The following is a 21,782-nucleotide window of genomic DNA, read 5'->3' on the forward strand; positions in this document are numbered from 1 at the left end:
TTGATACAACAAGGTGGACTAAAAATGGATGATGATAGACTTGAACTCCATGTTTTCTGTCATAGTTTCCAAAAATCCCACTTATGTCACTCACATCACTCATACCTACTCTTACTTCAGCTTCCGTCGCTCCGTCTGTGTCCCTCTCTGTCCACTGAGTCCTGGAGAGTCTACATGGGAGTGTTTGGTAAATGCATTCATGCTGGTCATACAGTGTGTGTTTATGTATGAACAGTATGGGTCTACTTGAACGTGACGGATAGCTGTGGGTCAATCAAAGTGGTAATGTATTTCATAGGGTTTGGTATCGGAAAGTAGCCAAGCAGAAAGGTAGACAAAGGGGTTGTCAGATAAATATTTATTTTAGAATATTTTTTAAAATATTATCTGCAAAGTTGTTTATTCTGTAAGCAATTTCCATGAACATATTTAAACCAATAGAGCATAAGCCCTTAAGACTTACCCATCCTGTCTGTTGATTTCAGCAGCAATGGCTCCTTATGCTTATGCTGATGTTAATCTTTAAAAAAAAAAAAAAAAAGGTTGCAAAAAGTAAACACCAATATTGAAGTAACAATTTCATTTTTATAATGGCTTAGTAGCTTCCTTAACAGCAAGGCTGTTGTTTATAGCATTGTTTTTCTGGAAAACGATGTGTAATGTGCATTTGTCAGCGACAGGTATTTTTGTTGTCTTATAGCCGTTTGTTGCAGGCTTTTTTTTATTCTCCTTGTATTAGAAAGCTTTTGTCTGCAGTTTGAGAGATTTGATGTCGGAGATGCAGCGCTACCAGGTTGTCATTCCAATCACACTGCAGCCGCCTCCTGCAAGAGAAACGCTGCTGTTTCCTTTCGAGGCCAACGTGTTTACCTCGGCACAAAGAAAGTTGAGAGCAAAAAACTGGGTCATGCTTGGGATAAGTGCTGCTATATTTGTCAAAGGAATCAAACCAACAAACTTGCAGGGACAATTCATGCCCATCATGTCCAGAGCGGAGAATTTTCCGCTTGACCTGGTGATTGCCTCTTGGCCACAGTTTTTTTTTTTTTTTTGTGTGTGTGAACAATACACTGAAGCGGTGGTGCTCATTAAATTCATAACGTATTCTACTGTCCCAGCAGGTTAGAATGAAAGGGCGGAAAAAAGGCTCCAAATCACAATTTCATGTATTCCTGTGTAACTGAATGAAGGGAACCAATTTTTTTTTTAAATTGTGGTGCAACAAATACACACAGGTGCAGAAATGATCTTTTGTGCAACATTCGCAGCTCAATAGCTTTCCTATTAAAAAGCATCCACCACACTCTGACACTGGTATAGCTGTCTTTTCTATTTTGCCCCTTTACAGTTCCTCTGAGGAACACATTAATCATGTTCCTGGAGGAGTGACAGTCAACCCGACTCTAACTGTGGCTGACAAAATAAAGTTAAAGCATTGATTCCCCTGAGATCCATTAAGGTGTCCCTCAGGAGCGGCCCATGGCTTTACAAGCTTCTGATAGTGCAGCCTTATGACCCTCACACAGCTTCCTCCCCCTCCACTTGACCTGTAAAAGCCAGGTTGGACCAAAACTCTGCAGAGCTGCTGAATGGAACAGCACACACTGTTTACTGAAGTTTCACCTCGACCCCGCTGTTTTAACCACAGAGGGAAAGCACACAGAGGATAAAGCCCTCAGTCCGCACAGAAATGAACACCTCAACTGTGATCGGATGTGTAAGCCAGATCAGTGTGGTCCATCGTTGTCAACACTGTCCTTTAACAAAAAAATAAATAAAGATAAAAGTAGTTGGCGTTTGATCAGTGAGAGGGTTGTTGCACCACCAAGGCTATCTGAGACGAGTGAGTGTTGGGGTTGTGTGATCTTTTTCTGATCATGCAGTTTACCCTGCTGCTATGGTCTCTGATGTTCCACTTATGTAACATCCAAAATGTTCCCTCTCCCAACTCTGCAGATCATGCAGCTTGGTTGATCGCTTTAGGCGTCAAAATATGACGTCCTCTGTGTCTGTCTAGCAAGTTGGGCTTTTATAATTATTCAAATGTCTGCCTAGATATTCAAAATAAAGCTTGCCAATTAATTTTTGACATTCAACATTGTAACTTTTATTTATGCAAAAACTTTTACCAAGTGTTTGCTTTTGCCAAAAATGGTTGTGGATGGTTTCAGTTTGAGTACCAAACTATTTGGTTAAGTTTGGGAACAAGATTAAGATTTGATTATAAACAAGGACAAATTTGCTTTTTCATAGGTTGCATTCCCAAAGTAACTTTAAAGGACACATATTATCCTCCTTTTTTTGCCATGTTTAAATAAGTCTCAGAGCTCCCCAAAACATGTGTAGGAAGTTTCTTGTTCTAATTCCACTATGATCCTGTATTTAATCATGCCTATAAATCCCCCTATGTCAGCCCTGCTCAGAACAGGCTGTTTCTGTGTCTGTAGCTTTAAATGCAAATGAGCTGTGTCTGACCACGCCCCCCTCTCTGGAAGGGCTTGGGTTGGGTAGATGGACTAGAGAAACATATTAGTGTTAGAAAAACATGATTAAGTGCATTTTGCATAAAATGCAAGTTCTTAAAAAGAAGACAACACATTTGTTTAATTCACAAGGAAATCAAAACCCCCACCCTGGCATTGCAATCCCTGCACACAGATTTAAAGCTAAAGATAAAGATAAACTTTATTGATCCCCCATGGGGGATTTTTTTTCATTACAACAGCTCAAGAAAACGGGAAACAGGAATATAATTCTAAAAAATAACAAGAAGTTAAAAATCAAACATATGTACATCAGTTAAATAAAGGGAGAAAAAATACAATAATAATTAAGAATAAGAATAATACCAGGTATGTACACTTCCACTTGTGGAAAGACTTTATTTTATTATTATTAAAAACACACACAGTGTGTAGCATTATTGATATGAGTCATGAGGTGGTGATGCTGTTAAAGAGTCTGATTAAACAGTCTGACGGCAGATGGGATGAACGACCTGCGGTAGTGCTCTGTCTTGCAGGGTGGGTGTCTGAGTCTGCTGCTGAAGGAGCTGCTCAGAGCCCCCACAGTGTCATGCAGGGGGTGAGAGGGGTTGTCCATGATGGATGCCAGCTTCGATAACATCCTCCTCTTACCTGCTCAGAGTCCTGCTGTGTCTGCTGAACAATTTGCAATGCAAATTGATGTGCACAGTTAATTAAATTTGTGTACAGTTTACGAATCCAGTCCCACAGGATGCAAATCTGTGCGCACGGATTTATATACCATGGGAAAAGAATTGCCAAATTTATTTTATTAATTTCTTATAACGGCTCAGTGATTGTATAATATTTTTATACAAGAGTGAAAAATAAAATCAGTGTTTAATTCAACATATACAAAAATCAGAGTTTTATTACATCACTGGACTTATTTCAACATCACAACAATAAGTAGAGTAAATAGTCTAGAAGGGAACCTAGAATGTTGCATTTTTTGAAGTATTTGTTCATCACTGGTTAAAACCTACCCCTGTTCATTGTCTGTTTTAGTTTCTTTCCAGTTAGGACCAGCTCAATTACTTTTAACATTTCATTTCTTAGTTTGGCTAATGGCGCAGTGCAGGTGTTGTCACTGACATATCTTTACTTTTTTTCTCAACATATGAATTCAAATTGTGATTGATTAAGTTAAACATAAAGCTTCACACCGCCATGCCTTGCAGAATTGGAGATTCATTAAAACTCCACTTCTATCAGATGAAGGCTGTTATGTTCAATGGCGGGTTTTAACAAAGAGGTGGCATAAAGAGCGGTGGCGCACATGATGCCACATCCACCAGACTGCTGAAAATTACACATTCGGGCATAATGGTGGTAAGCATTTTAACGCTGTGATTAATGGGTAATGATAGGCTTTCAGCAGACACAGCAGGACTCTGCAGCATTGCTCTGTTCCCTGGGCTGTAATGTTCCGGCCCTCATTCAAAAACCACTGCTTCAGTTTCAAAAGTTTAGTTTCTCATCATACCAACTGTAGCCGTAAATCTCTGGATTCTGCTGTGTAAAATCACTTCATCTGCTGGAAGAAGACACAGTCAGAATATGAGATATGGAGGCTTTTTGAACAGTCTGAGCTGCTGTAGTTCAAACTCTAACTAAAGGCGTTTAGTTTTCATGTTTCAGCAGCAGAATGATATATTTCTAGACCCAGTACCTCCTCATACATGATATGTTGCCTGGAGTGTGAATAATTAAAGATTCCACTGTGTTGTTACCACAGACTTTATAAAACTTGGACGCAGTCTCAGTGACGTCACCCACCGGGAGTTTTGAAGCAGAGCAATGTATCGAAAATGCTAACTTGTGATGTGTCCGTTGTTAGCGAGCTGGTCTTCCTTTGTCTCACCTTTCACTCTTCAAAACGCCTATAGGTGTAAATAATCATGACCCTCTCCTCTGCTGGGCCACACCCACTCCCTCACAAAGCTCTGCTGTGCAGCAGGGGGCAGTCTGCTGTTTTCCCAGTCTGCTAAAGTTGTTGCAGGTCCACCTGTCTGTTTCTGCAGAGCTCACTCTCTGTGGTCCGACGATTTCTTGATGTCCACTGTGTTCCCAAGAAGTACATTTGCTTCTATGACACCCAACTACTTACGCCTGAACAGACATACAAAACTTTTTCACATAATCATCCCACAATAAAAGTTTTTCCTTTGCTTAAATTGAAATTCTAACCTCCGAAAAGGTAAACGTGTAGGCCTATATAAATGTAACACAACACATTTCTGCTCTTCATTCCCGGAAATAAACCGAATATATCAGGTATGATTACCTACATGCACTTGTCGAATACAAAACATAGTGGGAATGAATATAATGGAACATAAAGAGAGCCATCATGTAGAATAGAAGCACCGCTGCATGCCATTTATTTAATCAGTGAGTGAGCACTGTCTCGCCTCCTGTTGGTTTAATGTGACTCCTGTTCCGCTCAGAGAAACACTAAACTTTGCCCCCCCCCATCTCCGTCAGGCAGCTCAGACCCACAGCGAATGAGCTTTCCGAGTGCTGTTTGCGAGGGCGCCTCTGTTTTTGTGTGCAATTGGGTGCCTCGCTCGCCCGTTCCCCCTGATAGAATAGGGTCCCCTGTCGTCTGCGCCTCTCTGATGACCTCACGGTGTGTGACTGCAGGACGACGGCGAGGCATTGTAATGTGTTGACAGGCGCAGATTGAAAAGCCGCGAGGCCGGGCAGCAATCCTGCAATCTTGAGAATGGGACTAAATTATAGAGATAATCCTGTCTACATACATATCCCTGTCAGTCATTCTTTCTCTGCTGCTGTCTGCTTTGCTCTGTCTGTGTTTTTTCTTACTGTTTGTGCACTTCAGGTTTTGGCGCGGCCCTGAGGCAGACTGTTTGTGTCAACAAATCAGCATGATTGAAGCCCTGTGAGCACTGATTTGTTGATATGCAGGTGATATGATATCTACATATCAAGGTGTCAGCCGAGCTTAAATTGTATGGGACGTGATTGTTTTAGATGTCTAGATTACATACAGGTGGGTGAGCTTAGCTGAACACTGGATGGATGCACACTGTGAAACATGCTGGGGCTGCCTCTGACACGATCTCATTCATCCAAAAAAAAAGGAATTTATTTCGGAAGTTTCCCAAAGGTGAGTTTTCTCATCAGCAGGACAACAACAAAGTCAGACTCAACAACACCAACATCTCACTACTACTGCTTTTGCTTCTAAGGAAAAGATGCTCTATTTTTTTTTTGCCCTGTCACAAAATATCCTTGTTGTCAGAAACAAACATGAGCACAAGGTTATGAAACAAACAGTGTTGTGGTTTTTTTAGTTGAGAAAAGACTTGAGGTGGAGTTTGTCCCATCGACTCGACAATGAAATGACAGCTGACAAAGGCAAGAGCGGAGGATTTACAAAAAAAAAATCAAAAAATCTGACAGCAACAAGAGGACAGCACAGGGGTCGTTGCAAAGTCTGATGGGTGCAAGTGAACAGGGAAAACATTCTGCCACCTGGATAAGGGAAAAAAAACATAGATGGAGGGAGAAAATAAATCAAGTTTAAATTTAGTGATCCAACTGAAGCAAAGCTTTTACTTCACTGTAGGTCAGAGTGTTAAACTGGGGGTTCGGTGCCTTGCTCAGGGGCACCTTGGCGGTACTCGGGAAGTGCACTAGCACCTCTCCAGATATGAACAGATATCATGATTGAGGATTGAGCAGCATTACTTTTCTCTGGTTTATTTGTTTTTAGGAAAAAGCTGCTAACTCTATCTTCAATGTAAAACCTCAGCAAACTCTTCCAATGAATTTATGACTCTACATTTATTACATACTTGAGGCTTTAAAGGAATGGTTCAAGGTGGCTATGTCCATATTTGTACAGTCTATTATTCATTCTATATCGAAAACAGTAACATATACATACTTTGCTTGAGTATTTAATTCCACCAATGAACTTGACGTTTGAGAAGAAAAGTCAGCATTAAGTGGAGAACTAAGTTTGACAAAAAAGAGAAACGCTTAGTTAATTGCGCCTTTACATATTTTTAAAAGCCTAAAAGACCGAAATTATGTTGCCTCTAAACCTCTTAAGCTGTCCAAAAACAATTAAAATCTGCCTCCCTCCCTCCCTTGTCTCCTCACTGATCTGCAACCTGTAATTACATGAATGTGTTTTTTTCCCCTTCAAGACTTTCCTCCTCTGGCTAGGCTTACCAAGGGCTGCTATTGTTTAGAGTCTCATTTGAGAGGAGGGAATGGGGACCTGCATCCCAAAGCAGACATGACACCATCTCAAGAGTAGAACACACTTACACACTGTGTAACTGCCACAGTCCCTATAGGCACCGCTGGTCCCTCTGCTCACCAGTTTGTTTTGATGCAGGTAACCCGGACAACCTGACATTGTACACAAATTAGAAGCAGGCAGAGAGGGGATATGATTAATGGTTCTCAATAAGGACAGGCCCCAGAGGAAAGAGGACTGGGGCAGCAGTGCTTATAAATCCCGGAGATTCTCTGAGGCTCGGAGGAGGAGAGGTCGATGCAGGAGCTGCAGGATGTGATGGGGGATATTTTATGAAGCGAAGAGGAGATGCGGGACTCTTTTTTTTTTGTGTCTGTGCTGTGATACAAAACCCTTATAAAGAGCAAACACTTTATTCTGCACGCATCACAATCTTCACAGAGTTAATAAAATATGTTCCTTTTCGTGAGCTGCAGTGTTGTTAATTTGTCCCGGGAGACGGGAATTTCTTTGAAAAGTGTGAGCAGCCTACCTATCCATTACACAGAATTCCCATATCCTCCACTCACAGGCTTTCCTTTGAAAGCCTTTTTCTCACCTCAGAAATTGGTAGTTTGTGATGTCTGCACGGGGGGAGCTTTGCAGATTGATGATTAAGAATATTCACGTAATGGCATGTCTGCAGAGCAGTTTATTGATTTCCTGCATAAACGCACTCATCTTTCACTGAAATGTCATCCGGTGACTGATCAGGCTCATTCAAACAGCATAGACACGTCTACTTACTGTGTGGGGGAACCCCTGCTCCTGTGTTGTGGACCGTTCCTCCGTTCCTCCACATTCAGCTGAGGTGAGAGCAGCGCACAGCGCTAGACGGACCAGAGTGTGGACACGCAGCGGAGCGCACGACTGAGGACTGTATACAGCGCAACTCCAACACAAATGGATATTTACGTGGCTTTGTTTTCCTTTTTCTTTTTTTCCAAACCAGGTGAGTTCAAGCTTTGTGCCACTGTTTGGTCGCGATGAGGAATTTTGTTGCGATTGACGCGCGCTTCTTAACGGGTTTTACGCTCATATGCTTGCTCTTTGCGCGCAACTCAAGCATGTTACATTTTTCTGGTACTGATTCGCTAATGCAGCCTATTACCCCCTAAACCACCTGCAATTTGTAGAATTGACAATTTAAAAGGATGCAGGCAAGGTTAAGAAAATGTTACCTTTTACCCCAACGCGCGCCAGCAGTGCACCTAGAGCCCGTGGAGAACACAGGTGTGGGCTGCGGGCAGTATCGGTGAATTTTGGTGCGCATCGTTAGCGATCAAGAGATAATCTTAAAACTACGTGACTTTTTTCCCTCAACCATCCATTTTAAGCAGAAAAAGCACACGTGGGCAGCCTGTTTATGTATGAATTAGGGTTTTAGTTAAAGCCTGTCAGGATTAATCCTCGCAGCGTGACATCATCTAACCTTCATTTCTCTTGCGCAGCTTTGGCTTTCGGATCAGATCAAGACTACCAGATTGATATCATCAATGAACTTGACCTGGCAAATGCCACCTATGGAATTACCCAAGTGGCGGGGCTTCACAACAGCAGCAAAGCCTTCCTGTTCCGAGGTAAGGCACGCACTCGTCACACACAGACAATTTCACTCCACATTTGCCGTGCTGCTCAAGTTCAGTGATGCCTTTGTCTACTATGTCGTGGCTCCTTTCACGCGCGCACGCACGCTCTTTGTTTCATTAGTTGGTGTGAGCAAAGCCACGCAGCGCCACACCTTTTGGCTTCACAGTATTAGCCGGGATGCTGAGGCGGAGGCACCCCGGGGAGCCTCCTCTCTATAATTACTCCACATTTAATTTGTCCCATGCAGGCAGCAGATGCTTAGACTCTTGCTGGACACACATGAGTGCTCTCTGTATGTGTGCAGGAATTCTGCAACACCTCCAATGTTTCCAAGGACATCCGGGGTTGTGTAATCCAACAATCGCTGGTAACTGTCTTAAGGTGTGCTACAGTGTGAGTTATATGAAGGGCACCCAGCATGTGGCTGGGATGTTCACACCCTCGAGGGAGAACAAGTCTGAGTGAAAAGTCCTGATAGAAGATAACAGTGATAAACTACTGTCATAAGCCTGTTGAGCGTGTCTGAAAAAAGACTGAGATTAAAGCGGAGGCTGAGTTCTTAAGGAACAGAGGTTCACACAGCAGAAGACGCAGAAAGAGAGACAAGTATGAGACACAAAGAGACTTTGATTTATTAATACTAATTTACTGAGGAAAACTTGCGTGACAAATGTAGGATTCCTTTAAGTCCTGAAACCGACAACTATTTCTGTTTGTTAATTTGCAGATTTTGTTTTTGCTCATTCATCGGTTAATTACTTAGTCCATAAATGTCACCGAGGTGTGCAAAATGTTCATCACACATCCCGAAGCCCAAAGTGATGTCTTCAAATGTTTTCTTTTGTCACACCAACTCAACAAAATCCAAAGTTTACATAGCAAACCCTTTATCTGTGAAGCTGGAACCGGCAAATGATTGGATTGCTAGTTTGTAAAAACACCAAAACCGTTAAAATATTTGTTTTCTTTTTCAGGGGTGATTAAGAACTGTCTGCATCTCTAATCCTAGTCAAAATTTGATTTGACACATTCTGAAGTTTTAATCTCGTTTTTATTTTCTCAATATTCAAAGAAAATTTCCATGAGAGACATATTGAATTCTTTTAAGAGTCTTTTTTTTATTGGTCCCATGATGGCTTAAGTCTTTCCCAGCCTGGATGAAAATGCAAAGCTGTGGAGAAACACTGAGTTGTTTTCTTTTACTGGCAAGGAAATATTCAAATTCGAGGATACTGGCACAAACACTAGCAGCCTGAATCCCAAATAAGCAGCACTGGGTGTTTAGACTCATATCGGCAGAGTAGAGTTTTTTTTTTTTTTCTTCTTGATTTGTGTGTGTGTGTGTGTGTGTGTGTGTGTGTGTGCGCGCATGTGGTCTTATTTTCTAGAGTGCTTGGCTCTCTGTGTGCCGCTGGCTCTGTATGAATGAAGACAGGGCAGCTCAGGCAACTCTGCTGAGGTGAAGCTGTCCAAGATTCGAGGCTGGAGGCCATAAGGGATTCACAATCTTACTTTTTTTATACTTGACACACACACACACACACACACACACACACACACACACACACAACTGCACATACTCCTACTCCAAATCCAAACTTCTCTCCCTGAGGTTTCCAGGCTCCCAGGGTTGAGGTGCAGCAGCTAGATAGTGTGAGAAACGTGAGGCTGGCCCAGCGGGGAGAACTGGACCTGTGAGCGTTGGAACGGATGTTTGTGTTGTGACCCATTTAATGGTTCGCCCCTCCTCGCGCTGCTTTCATGGCGATAGAACCTGTACCCTGGAAGGCTCTCCAGAGAAACTGCTGCCAAAGTTGCAGCAACTCACTGGTTCCCCTTAAAAGTGTAGATGTCGGTGTTCTGACAAGTGACAGTAACAAACAGGCCATGATTAGTCGTCTGGTACAAGCTGTGCAGGAGCCTCTGCGGCTGATTGGGTCAGTGATTATTCAGGATGATTTATGTATGGTGTACGCAATCATCTTGTGCCCTGAGCCTCATATCATATTTCATCTGTTTGATTGCATAAATAGTGAAGGAACATATTGTAATGCTGGTGAAATTGCAGGAAAACGAGCGATAATGTGGTGTTCCAATTAGTGTCAGTGGCACCGAGAGAGCAGGAGAGCCCTGGCAGAGCGTTTGGCTGGACACTGGGACCAGTCTTCCCAGTCTCCTGCTCAGACACTGATGCACAAACAACAGATGGTTCGCATTAGAAAACAGATTTCAGCTTCTCTTTTCTTACATTTTCAACAGCAGAATGCACCAGTGCACTTAATGAAAGCCAGTTTAGGAGAGGCAGACGAGTGTAGCCTCGACTCAAAGGTCCTTATCTGGGTGTCATCCAACCTTGAAATCCAAGAAAAATGCTAATAATCCTCCAAACAGCTTAGCTCATTACTGACATACATGCTTTTAATTTTCCATAGTTTGTACTATTCATCAACAGGATTCCTTACATTGTGGGGATTTCTGTGATGTATTGAATAAAGTTAGTTTGTCCAGGAAAAAGGGGTGACCTAGTTTTTCTTCCACATTGAAACCCAGTCAACCTCATTACTCAGACCCCCCCCCCCCCCCCCCTGTGTCCAAATTTGATTTGGATTAAACATTCTTCTAATAGCAATAATCAGTTTGTATTTTGGTAACGTCCTGTGGGAACATGTTGGATGTGTTAGTCTGTCTCTGTGGTGCAAGATGAAATATCCCTTCAAACTAAAAGTACTCCCTAATCCCTCATGAATTTTCCTCATTTGATTACTAAAAGGGTCCTCAGATAATTGAAATACATAAATGACATTTTATGAAGACCAAGATAGTTATTGAGTGGGAGCTGCGTGATGTCTCTATTTAGCGTTATTGTGGGATGCATAAAGGAGTATCTCATCTTATCTTGGGAACATGAACAATATTGAAATGACACTATAATAAATCCACTTGAATACATTTCAAAACTCACCACATTCAGGAAAATGTAATGCTCAGGAGAAGTCCTTCTGGAGTGATATTTGAAGTGCACTCCTTCCTAAGAGCACGTTGCAGACTGAATAGCAGCTGTGCGTGCAGAATCTGTGTCTCACCTGTCTGTACACATGCACGCCACGCTGCTGTCACAGACGATGTCGGCTAGATGCAAAATGCAGGAGCTCAGTAACATGAGTCGGCTTTTTAAGTAGCTGTGTCATCGTCATGAGTGGAAACTGATGCGGATGCTGGTTAACATCGTGGCTGCAAACTTGTGTAACTCGACTGTTTGCAGATTGTGTGAATAAACCTGCAGTGCACATACAAGGTAAGGTTGTGTGAGCTGCAGGCAGTGTAGAATCTCAAGCTTTCCTTTTGAAGTAGTTGCTGCAGCAGGGTGAGCAAGCATGTCAAGGATACATCCTTAGTATGATCTATCATAGATACTACATAAGGAGCACAGAATTCCATCATGTCCTCCAAATGTCTGTCCATCCTGCTGTCTGCATTTGTGCCAGTGTCACAGTTGCTCAAAGATGGTCAAAAGAAGTTGTAGGACAAAGGTTTGAAGTTTTTCTGAGGTTTCCCCTAAAAAAAAAGTATATATATATGACTTTACATTTGGAAAAACAAATACCCTGTATATCTTGTATAATTCTCTGTATTGTTCCCCTATTGCAATATTAAATACACAAAATATTGCAGTGTCATTTTCATAATATTTTGCAGCCTTATCGTGTGAAAGTTATGCTCTTTGAGGTTAATGTAGTTCCTGATTTCTTAGACCTGACTCTGGACAACAATTTGGCTTTTTCCAAACTATGTTCAGTCTGAATTGTTAAGGAAGGCATCATGTTTTACGACTCTTTGTTCCTAGCTGACCTCTAAGTTGCAAACAGCTCTGTTCCTGAAGTGTGCTGTATTCAGACATTTTGACTCCAGACCAGGAGAGTGAAATGTGGATTGTTGGTGGAAAATGACACAAAGCGCTGTTTCCTTTTCAAACTATGATTTTTCATTAATTGGTGCCACATCAGCCTGCTGCGAGTTTTGATATCCGTCTCATGATTTTAGAGGTGCTGTGGTCGCCCTCATTTTGAATTCAGTGTAATTATCCTCCGATCTGTTCGAACACAGTCTGCCTGTCCTTGTTTTCCATTTTTTCTTTTTGTCATATTTGGGAACGTTTTTCATGTGTCTGTTTCTGAGCAACTCTTTGGTTACATAGATGAAAGAGGGACCAAAAAAAACCTTTCAGCCGCCAACACTGACCACAAGGAGGCTTTGCCTGACTATCTGAGTCTAAGATGTCCTAAAGTGACCCCTGTACAAAGGATTCATTCCTTTGGATTTTGGTAACAACATGACCTTTCCTTTAATGCCACACTCAGGACAAGCATTACCTCTTTCCCCAACTCTGTATAAAGATAAATATCTGAGAAAAGCAAGTTGTTTTTTTTTTTTCACCCATCTGATATGTGCTGTGCATTTTAGCCTCCCAGGACTGATAGCATGGCTTGGACATGTTGTTACAACAATGACACAGCCTAAAACTAAACTTTTATACTGCCATCATTATGAAAGAGATTAATAACTCACATTTAAAATGATGGCTTTTTGGTGTTGCTACCTTTAGTAATTAATAGAATATTGTACGAGAAACAGACTCGACAGCTTGCCTGGTATGCTATGAATGTCAGGTCAGTGAATAGATTCCTCAGCCCTTCATTGACTCTCTTACTCACAATCATTAATGTTAAACAGTTAAATGGTAACAACAAATGTAACCTTGATCCTGATATCCCTGAAATCTATAAACACACCTCCTATCAGCCTTTTAGGCTAATTATTGGTAACGTAAGCTAACCCTGCAGTCTGTTTTCACTTCTTGAATGGTCCTAATTAACGTTTAATTGACTTTGCTGTGGATTCCATTCAAACCTTTTTTTTTTTTTTTTTTTTTTTAAACCAACCTTATTTAAATCAAAGCTCCTCTCCAGAGCTCCTCACCACTATCACAGAAAGAGCTATAACCGATCCACAGTGGAGTCGAGAGTTCTTGTTATATCTTGAAAAGTGGGAAGATATGTCCAGGAAACTGAAAAGGAATTTTAATTACAGGAAGAAATGTCTGAAATGTCCAAAACATCAGCTACATGTCTCTTTTGTGTTCAGACCCTTTGAAGCAGACTGAGAAAGTTTTTTTTACTTTTTTTTTTTTTTTTACTTCTGACAGTTGGCACAGATGTTTAACAACCATGCAGCGAGAAATCCATTGTGACAGAGGAAAATCCTGAAAATGAATACACCAAGAGCAGTGAAGAATGGACCAGAATGCATTGCAGCAAACCAACAAAAAAAATCCCTAAAGTCTGCGGATGACAAAAGGGGGATTTAAAGAAATGCAGTGGAGGTGTTTAATCAGTTCTGTAGATGTTGCTGAGGAAGTCTGAGGAAAATATGTGAAACAAATCAACGCGCTCAAAGCAATAAAGCAGTACGCTTCAAACATGTTTAGTTTCTTAATATGTGAAATGACCCTGGTGTAAAGTTCTGGCGTTTGTCTCCAGCCATTAAACTGACATTACAGTTTCAACAGATGTCTGTTCATCATGAGTCTGGTTCTGCTCGAGCTTTTATCTTGTTAAAAGGAAGTTTTCCTTGCCACTGTAAATGTTGCTTAGTGCTCGTGATGGGTTAATTTGGGGTCTTTATAGATTAATATAAAACAGAGTAACATATTTTACCTGCTCTTTTGTCAAGTGTCTTGAATATTATTTTATGAATTGACATTATGTACATAAAGGTTGATTGGTTAACCCAAGAGGTCGTTACTACTATTTATAAAGGCTGGGAATCTGTGGGTGTCTCACGATTTGATTTTGATTCTTGGGGTCCCGATTCATGCTTGTGTTGTACTTACTCTCTGATGTACGTCACTTTGGCTATAGGCGTCTGCTTTATGAATTTTAGAATTGTAATACAGTCTGTCTGCTGCACTTTTACCCTGAAGAATTTAGTCGACGAAGATTCATTTGAAGAACTAAACTTCCAAGTGATTTCAGGTTTTTCACTTGACCACGTAGTGCAGAGGTGATCACAGACGTCTCTGACACAGAATCCAGAATTCACAATGTGTCCAGCTGCCACTTCTGTTGGACTTTCAGTAGAAAAAGGAGCTGTAATAAAGGGGGAACAAATACATGTCGTGTGGAAGCTGAAGGAGTTACGTGAACAGCAAAAATCGATGACTGTAATCACTCGATCTTTTTTCAAAATTGCTGATAGAAAAAGTGAAAGGTTTCTCGGTTAAGGGTTAAACAGCTCAGACAGTACTTTATTAAAAAAGTGATAAACAAACACTCTGCCCTCGAAAACCCTGATCAGGAATACAAGAGGAAGACAATGTGACCACTCTGAGTTTCAGAGTTTTTTGCATCACATGTGCAAAAGTAAGCTTTATCAGGAAGACAAAATGTAGTTGTGTTTTTTTTTTAGTGCTACAAAGAAGCCAAATAACTTGAGCAGGAGCATCTTCCATACAACCAGAGGAATTATTTCAAGATGGAAATGCAGACAAAGCTTTGAAAAGGGACCCACAACCTCCTTAGCTGATGATTAATTACTATTACTATGATTACTATGACTTTCTCTTTGCTTGAAAATTAAACCTAGAAGGAAATGCAACAGACTTTATTTTCACTTCTGTCACAGCTTTCAATCTGCTAATGGTGAAACAAGGAATCTCAGCATGAAATATAAACAGATGAGGCCATTTGAACTTCACCAATACCTTGGAGTTTATTGGTTCCCTTTTTGACCAAAGAGGAACACAGAAGAAACGTGCTGATAGAAGTTCCCTGTGACGATGCATCAGTCTAGACTTCAGAAGTGTTCAGAGTTGTAATAATGACGCTCTCTAACTGCAGATGTGAGAATGATTCCCTGAGGGGGTTTTCAGTCTGAATTGAGGCCGGGCGTGGCGTTTACTGCTGATTACAAGCATTACTGTCCCTGAATACTCTGAATACAAGAGCTCCTAATTATCTTTAATGGTGTATGTTTTCATCTCCATCAACCCCCGACCTTCAGGGAGGATACAGCTCTGATCTGATACCTCAGCAGATGCTGCATTTGCATGGAAACGTCTATTTACACACATTTTTTTATCTAGTAATTCAAAAGTATTTTACTCATATTTAATAATATGAACTCTTAATCAACAGTTCATAGATGATTTCCCAGTTTCCTACACTTTTTTGTCTGTGAGCTGACGATGGATGACGCGAGTGGTTGTGTTCAGGACTTGGAACAAACAGGCTGAATTACACAGAGGCTGTTTTCAAATCTGCCCCTACATACATATGCATAATGCATTCTGCATACGGCGTTTAACAGCAGTATGTCGTATGACTGCCAGTCTGTAGTTATTTTTGTCTGTCAGGCTGCAGCTAAGCTGGTTCCCGGTCTTGTGCTGTGGAAGTAAACAATAGCCGAGCTGTCAAACGCTGCTCCAGTGGAGCATCCACTTACAGTCTGAAAAAAAGCTGACAAGTGATTCATTTTGATTTTCATGATTTTTTTTTAATCAAAAAAAGATAATTGGTTGTATCTTTGTGTGGGTTTGTATAATCGTTATTATTTCCCCTGTTATGATAGTCGTTGCTGTTTCCATCTCTGACTTGGCGCTTTGCATTGTGGGAAACAGTATGCAAGGGAGACTGGTCAGATACATTTTTTCCCAAATCAGTGTGACATCCGGGTTGTTTTGGCATGCTCAGATCTCTCATTTCTTTTCAGATTGCATACTGTATTTTGGCCAAATCCCTAGGTCTAACTAGTATATCAGGCGCCAGGCGGTTTCAGATACAGACAGGGTCTTGTCTCAGGTGTTGGATTAAAACTGAGAGGTGGTTGATGGAAACATTGAGTTGGACCTTCGTTGTACGATGCTGATTGGTGGATTGTGCTTTGCATAATATTTAGTCTCAAAGGCAGAGGCTCTGTGGTGGGCTCAGAGCTGGACTCTCTAGTGACAGCGGCAGAGAGAAGGACCCTGAACAGAATGCTCTCCATCATGGACAACACCCACCACCCTCTGCTCAGCACCTTCACCAGGCAGAGGAGTGTGTTCAGTGGCAGACTGCTGTCACAATCCTGCTCCACAGACAGACTTAAGAACTCTTTTGTCCCCTTGGCCGTACGTCTGTACAACACCTCACGGTTATGGCAGGGGGAAAGCACACACTTGGACTAAATCTTCCTTATGCAGCTTTTCTTGCGACTTAATTTGTAACAAATGTTTCATGTCATGTCTTGTAACCTGCTACTGGATGCTTTGAATTTCCCTCGGGATCAATAAAGTATCCATCTATCTATCTATCTATCTATCTATCTATCTATCTATCTATCTATCCAAATCTAAGGGTGCAAAGTGTTTAATCTGGGCATATAATATCACCGGTCAGATATGATGAAGAGGTTTTTTTTAACAGTATGGAGAAGTAGAAGTGAAAGAGAAAACAGCAGAGCTTCATCTGTAAAGGAAATTAAGTCATAACAGAAGGGAAAAAGATTGTCCTCTGGGACTTAAAGCTGCAGTTTAAAGAGATCTAACTGTTAGCGTCATTCGTCCCCCATGTGTTGCTCAACAGCAACATTAACTTAATCATAATTTTTTATGACATATATTTTCATCATAGTCCAAAAGAATTATATCAATGCTGAAGCTTTAGGGTTAGCACATTATAAATGTCTTGTTTACCTGATGCGTCGTCATGGAAGCACAAGAAAATAAGCTGCATGTAAAAAACAATGAAATCAGCACCACAGCTGAGCGGACAGCTCCCCTTCAGACTCACCAATGTGACTCTATTCACACTTCATGTACACAGTAGTGGGCAGTCTGGTGCGTGTCTTAAAGATTGAAGCTTTGTGGACATGCACGTTAATCACGCCCTAGCTCCAACAGAAAAAGTGGCAGAGCAAAATAGCAAACACACAGACGAGCCTGATGTTCAAAACAGTTGGGATGCTCTGTGAAACAAATGAATCAACCTGATTTTTTAAATCCTTTTTGACATGAATAACATTTGACAAAGTATACAAGCTACAAGAGAAGAGGACACAATGTGTTTAATTTTCAATCTTATTTATAACCATGCACTCATTCTGAACTAAATTTGTTAAAGGAAGAATGTGTGACTTTTTCAACCCAGTAGATGTCGCCCTTGAGCACCAAAAAACTGCTGGAGTTATCAAGTACAATGCACCATAATTAAGCACCATTAAGCGCAAGCGACGGACAAATTTGTCCTTTGCTCGAGCTGCAATCACCTGTGTCCTTCATTGTTCCGTTAGCAGGCTAATGTTAGCACACTTTGGTTAACTCGTAGCTTCATATTGTAAATAAATTGACACACAATGATACTTAAGGATGTCCCGTCCATATAAACATGATGTAAACACGGCTTTGACAACAGTACAGCTGGAGGGACTCGCACTTCTCATTGTAGACAGTTATGACTCAGAGATACGTTTACACAGGATATACTTGATTTCTTCTTTTTTGTGTTTAATGTCGCACATCCTTCCTTTAAATAAAATATGTTTTACTCCATATTTTTGAGGAATTTGGGATGTGGTTTGTTCCGTTTTCTGCTTTACTTTGCGGTAAGCCTTGTTACATTTGTTTTCATGCAACAATGACGAATCAGCATCCAGGACTCGTATCTGCGCTGTCTTCACTGTGTAGCATCTGTCAAGCAATGTTGCAGCTAAAATGTCAAAAACGAAGGAAGTCTCTTTTTTCTTCAGAAATCATGGCCTTGCAGTGTGTAGATAAAAAAATTAAAATGACTAATATGAAACCCCCGTGACTCTCTGTAAGTGTTTCAATAAGGTCTGCAGTGTGGTGATAACATGCATCACTTAGTTCTGGTGTTTATCCACCAGTCGAAAAAAAGAAGAACACTGCATTGCTGCGCTTTTGAAATGTATTGAGATAATTGATGTGCTGTTTTCGCTGCAGTATCAAGCCTGGTAACCGAACGATAAACACATTAGATGCAGCTCAGTGATTTCATTGCGTCTTCCACACTACCATGCGTCAAAGTTCTTTCTCACCACCCAGTTGTCTCATAATAGATTTAACAGTGTTTAACCTCAATAAGATCTTCTGCTGACAGATTTCTTGTCTACCAGGAGCTTCTGTGTATGAATCAATTTGAACACTCAGGAGTCCATTTTAGCACCAACAGGGAGTATATACATTGACTCTGCATGAGCAACAGAGTTCATGATTCAATTCATTGCTAGCTATATTGGCCCCTCCACAATTTAGAGTTTCTTGACAGTTAATCAAAACCAATTGCCGTGAACCAGAAAAATATTTATATGTGGCCGTTCGTCTTTGAGCCTTGCAGAATTACCCTCAGGGTAACCGGGGAGGGTAAAAGGTTCACACGAGGGCCAGATAAATCCACGACTACCTGCAGGTCTCCTTTCTTCGAGGGCATATCGCCACAGTGCATGTTAACCCCCCAGTTTAGAAAGTCAAAATATGCCAATCTTTGATGTGCTCCAGTGAAATGTTATCATGTTTGTGTCAGGCGATTGGGCAGGCGGAAGGTTTGGCTCCACTCGAACAGATCTGTCTGCTTTCCCTGACGCTGGAGATCACTCTAAGCTGCATGTGATAAAATGGGGAAAAGGAAAATGGCAAATTAGCGAGCTGTTTTTAGCTTTCTAATGCAGATGCTGCTGTGAAAACAGTTTTAAAAGGAAGAAATGGGTGATGACACATTTTATAAATTCCTTGGAAAACACAAAAACAGCAGCAGCAATGGAATGTTTCCTAAAAAAAAAATACTTTTTTTTTGCCTGTGGCACCATTCCCGCAGGTTTGGACTGAATTGGCTGGAAATGGAGAGGTTTCTCAGTCTCTCCTGCATCCATGTTGTTGCTATTTATACCTCCCCCCCCCCCCATCAGACTGCAGAGCAGAGCTTGGTTGCATATGTCACAGATATTACAGAGAGAGCCCCACGGCAGCAGGCCCTATGAGGCTGTGGGCAGTTCACAGGCTGCGAGCGGCTAAGCCAGGCTAGGACTCTGAAGTCTGAGGCGAAAAAAAAAAGAAAATCCAAGCTGCTGAATCCGATGGAGGCTATCAAACCTTTCATCTTTAATGTATGAGCTTCCTGGCTGTCCTACAGCTGGAGGAGGCGAGACACTGGTCCCACCTCACAGGAACCTCTGAGGAATTATTCCATCTGAATTATTCACCGTACACGAGGGTGATATCTTTTAAAGGGACAGACGTGTCTCCGTATTGCCCCCCTGTTGTCAAATTAAAGGCGGCACAGAGGAGCAAGGGAGGACACAAGTACCTTCACTTGGATGGGAGAAACATGATCCCATTCGGCACAACCAGACCAGAAATCTATATAATTAGTCCGGAGCATGTTGGTCTCCTGGGATCAGGATCAATAGAGAGGATTTACTGTTCACGATCTATTCCTGGCATTGAAGCCTCACAGTCCAGCAGCCTTTTCTGGAATGTGACCCAAACTGTAGATTTCTCTCTATATATTTATTTTGTTTCAAAGACCCTGTGTGGAAATGTAAACATTGTTATAATTTTTTAGATAGCTTAAGTTTTACCCCCCACCAAATTAGGCTATCTTTTGAAAATGTCTGTGTTTGTGTTACTATATATCGCTAGGATTGGCAAACATATTTTATAAATACATGGTTCCTCCATGCTTTAGGGGGCTAAATTTTGCGAAGTATAAAGAATTAGAAATGTAAATACTCTTAAGCTGTTCCCATATAAATGCAGTCCTGAACATTTCCTGTTAATTTCAGAACAGCCAGCCCACAAAATTTTCCAACACAGCGTGAAGTTTTTCCTGTCAGACAGAAGTGTGTGTGTCGGGATGAGGGTGCGGGTGGGTCGGGGGGTTGGGAGTCTCAGGAAGGCAGGACATGACCTAAAAAGCCCTCCATTCATGACGTTTACAAGATATCCAAGATGGCGCGCGAGAGCAGCGATTTTAGATTCTCTAAGAGCCCTAGGCAAAAATATATTTGGGTGCTGGAGCTGGTAATGAAATGTTAACTGCTGTACTGTAACAACTAGCTTATACACATTCTTTTAGCCTGCTAGTTAGGCTAACAAGTTGACTCTTTGTGTTCAGTTCACACAGGATATCCACTAGGGGGCGGACAGGAAAAAGGCCGGTTAAAGCTGGGGTTAAATATTTTGCTGTTTTGTGTTCATGCAGCACATCCTAAACATTTAGGCAAATTTTCAGGATTTTTGTGCACATGTAAAAACAACACTGGTGCAACGTCCATGGATGGATGGACGTTGCATCTACAGCTTTGCCTCGCTCTTCAATCAACATAATCTTTCAAGAAGAGGTGCTTGAATGTCATCAGATGTCATGTGATTTTCTTGTGTTTTAAATACATGGGCCAGACATGGCCATCGAACAGGCCGGGGGGGTCTGGCACAGCATCCAGTGCTGATCCAATGGATCCATCACTTTTGTTCCGTCTGCAATATGTCAACATCTTAAGAATGGATTAGAATGAAATTCTGTACGCCCATCTTTATATCCTCATAATTTGAAAAGTTACATTCAAACAAATGTAAATGCACCCAAGTTAACCGAGAGGCCGTTTTTATCTGCAGTGTTGTGAAGCCTCTTAGAATAAACTGCAAGAAATTGCAAGTCTGACACATCCAGCTTATCCTGGTGTGCAACACACACACACACACACACACACACACACACACACACACACACACACACACACACACACACACACACACACACACACACACACACACAGTAAATAGTTACAGCTTTAATAATAACAGCACATATTGCAGCTCCCCACAGAGTCGACTGCACAGAAGGAGGCTGGGTTGCTGGCTCCTTTAACGACTCCTCTATTCTATTTTTTGCTGACTTAGACGCCACTGAACTGTGCTGTTTTGTTTATATTTTTCAGCACCGTCCAATATTTGCTTTTATAAACAATGCAAGTTTAAAATCGCCCGTCTGGAAAATAGTTGCAACGGTGCATTATCTTGAGCTCAGAGCTGCCTCTAAAGTCTGTCTCATTATCACACACATGGAGAAATGTCATCTACAGTAAGGTGTGCTCTTTTTTTTTCCATTTCTTTTTAAATCCATGCCTGCATGACTAGAAACGAGCACAGTAACCTCAGAGAGGTGCAATTAAACTCTGTCTATTTATCGCCGTCTCAAACTGTTCATTGAAGGTGCGAGAATGAGCCTTCAGCATCTTCCTATCTCCATCAGAAGTCTGATATAATTAGCCCCGCTTTTGTCCTGCCCGGAGCCATTGTCTTTGTTTTTTGATGGTATCACACTCGCACTGTAATTGCG

At 41.4% G+C, this 21,782-nt stretch overlaps 1 protein-coding gene across 1 annotated transcript in view; it reads left to right on the forward strand.

Annotated features, from left to right (window-relative positions):
• The first annotated feature begins 7,565 nt into the window (after positions 1 to 7,565).
• The window catches only part of LOC109999310 (protein kinase C-binding protein NELL1-like), a 251,046-nt gene continuing 236,829 nt past the window's right edge, over positions 7,566 to 21,782 (forward strand). The window contains exons 1-2 of the mRNA XM_065952653.1: positions 7,566 to 7,753; positions 8,253 to 8,381. Coding sequence (XP_065808725.1) covers positions 7,705 to 7,753; positions 8,253 to 8,381 — 178 coding nt within the window. The 5' untranslated portion in view covers positions 7,566 to 7,704. The remainder of the gene's footprint in view (positions 7,754 to 8,252; positions 8,382 to 21,782) is intronic.

Source organism: Labrus bergylta, chromosome 3, assembly GCF_963930695.1.
Source record: "Labrus bergylta chromosome 3, fLabBer1.1, whole genome shotgun sequence".
Classification (NCBI taxonomy): domain Eukaryota; kingdom Metazoa; phylum Chordata; class Actinopteri; order Labriformes; family Labridae; genus Labrus; species Labrus bergylta.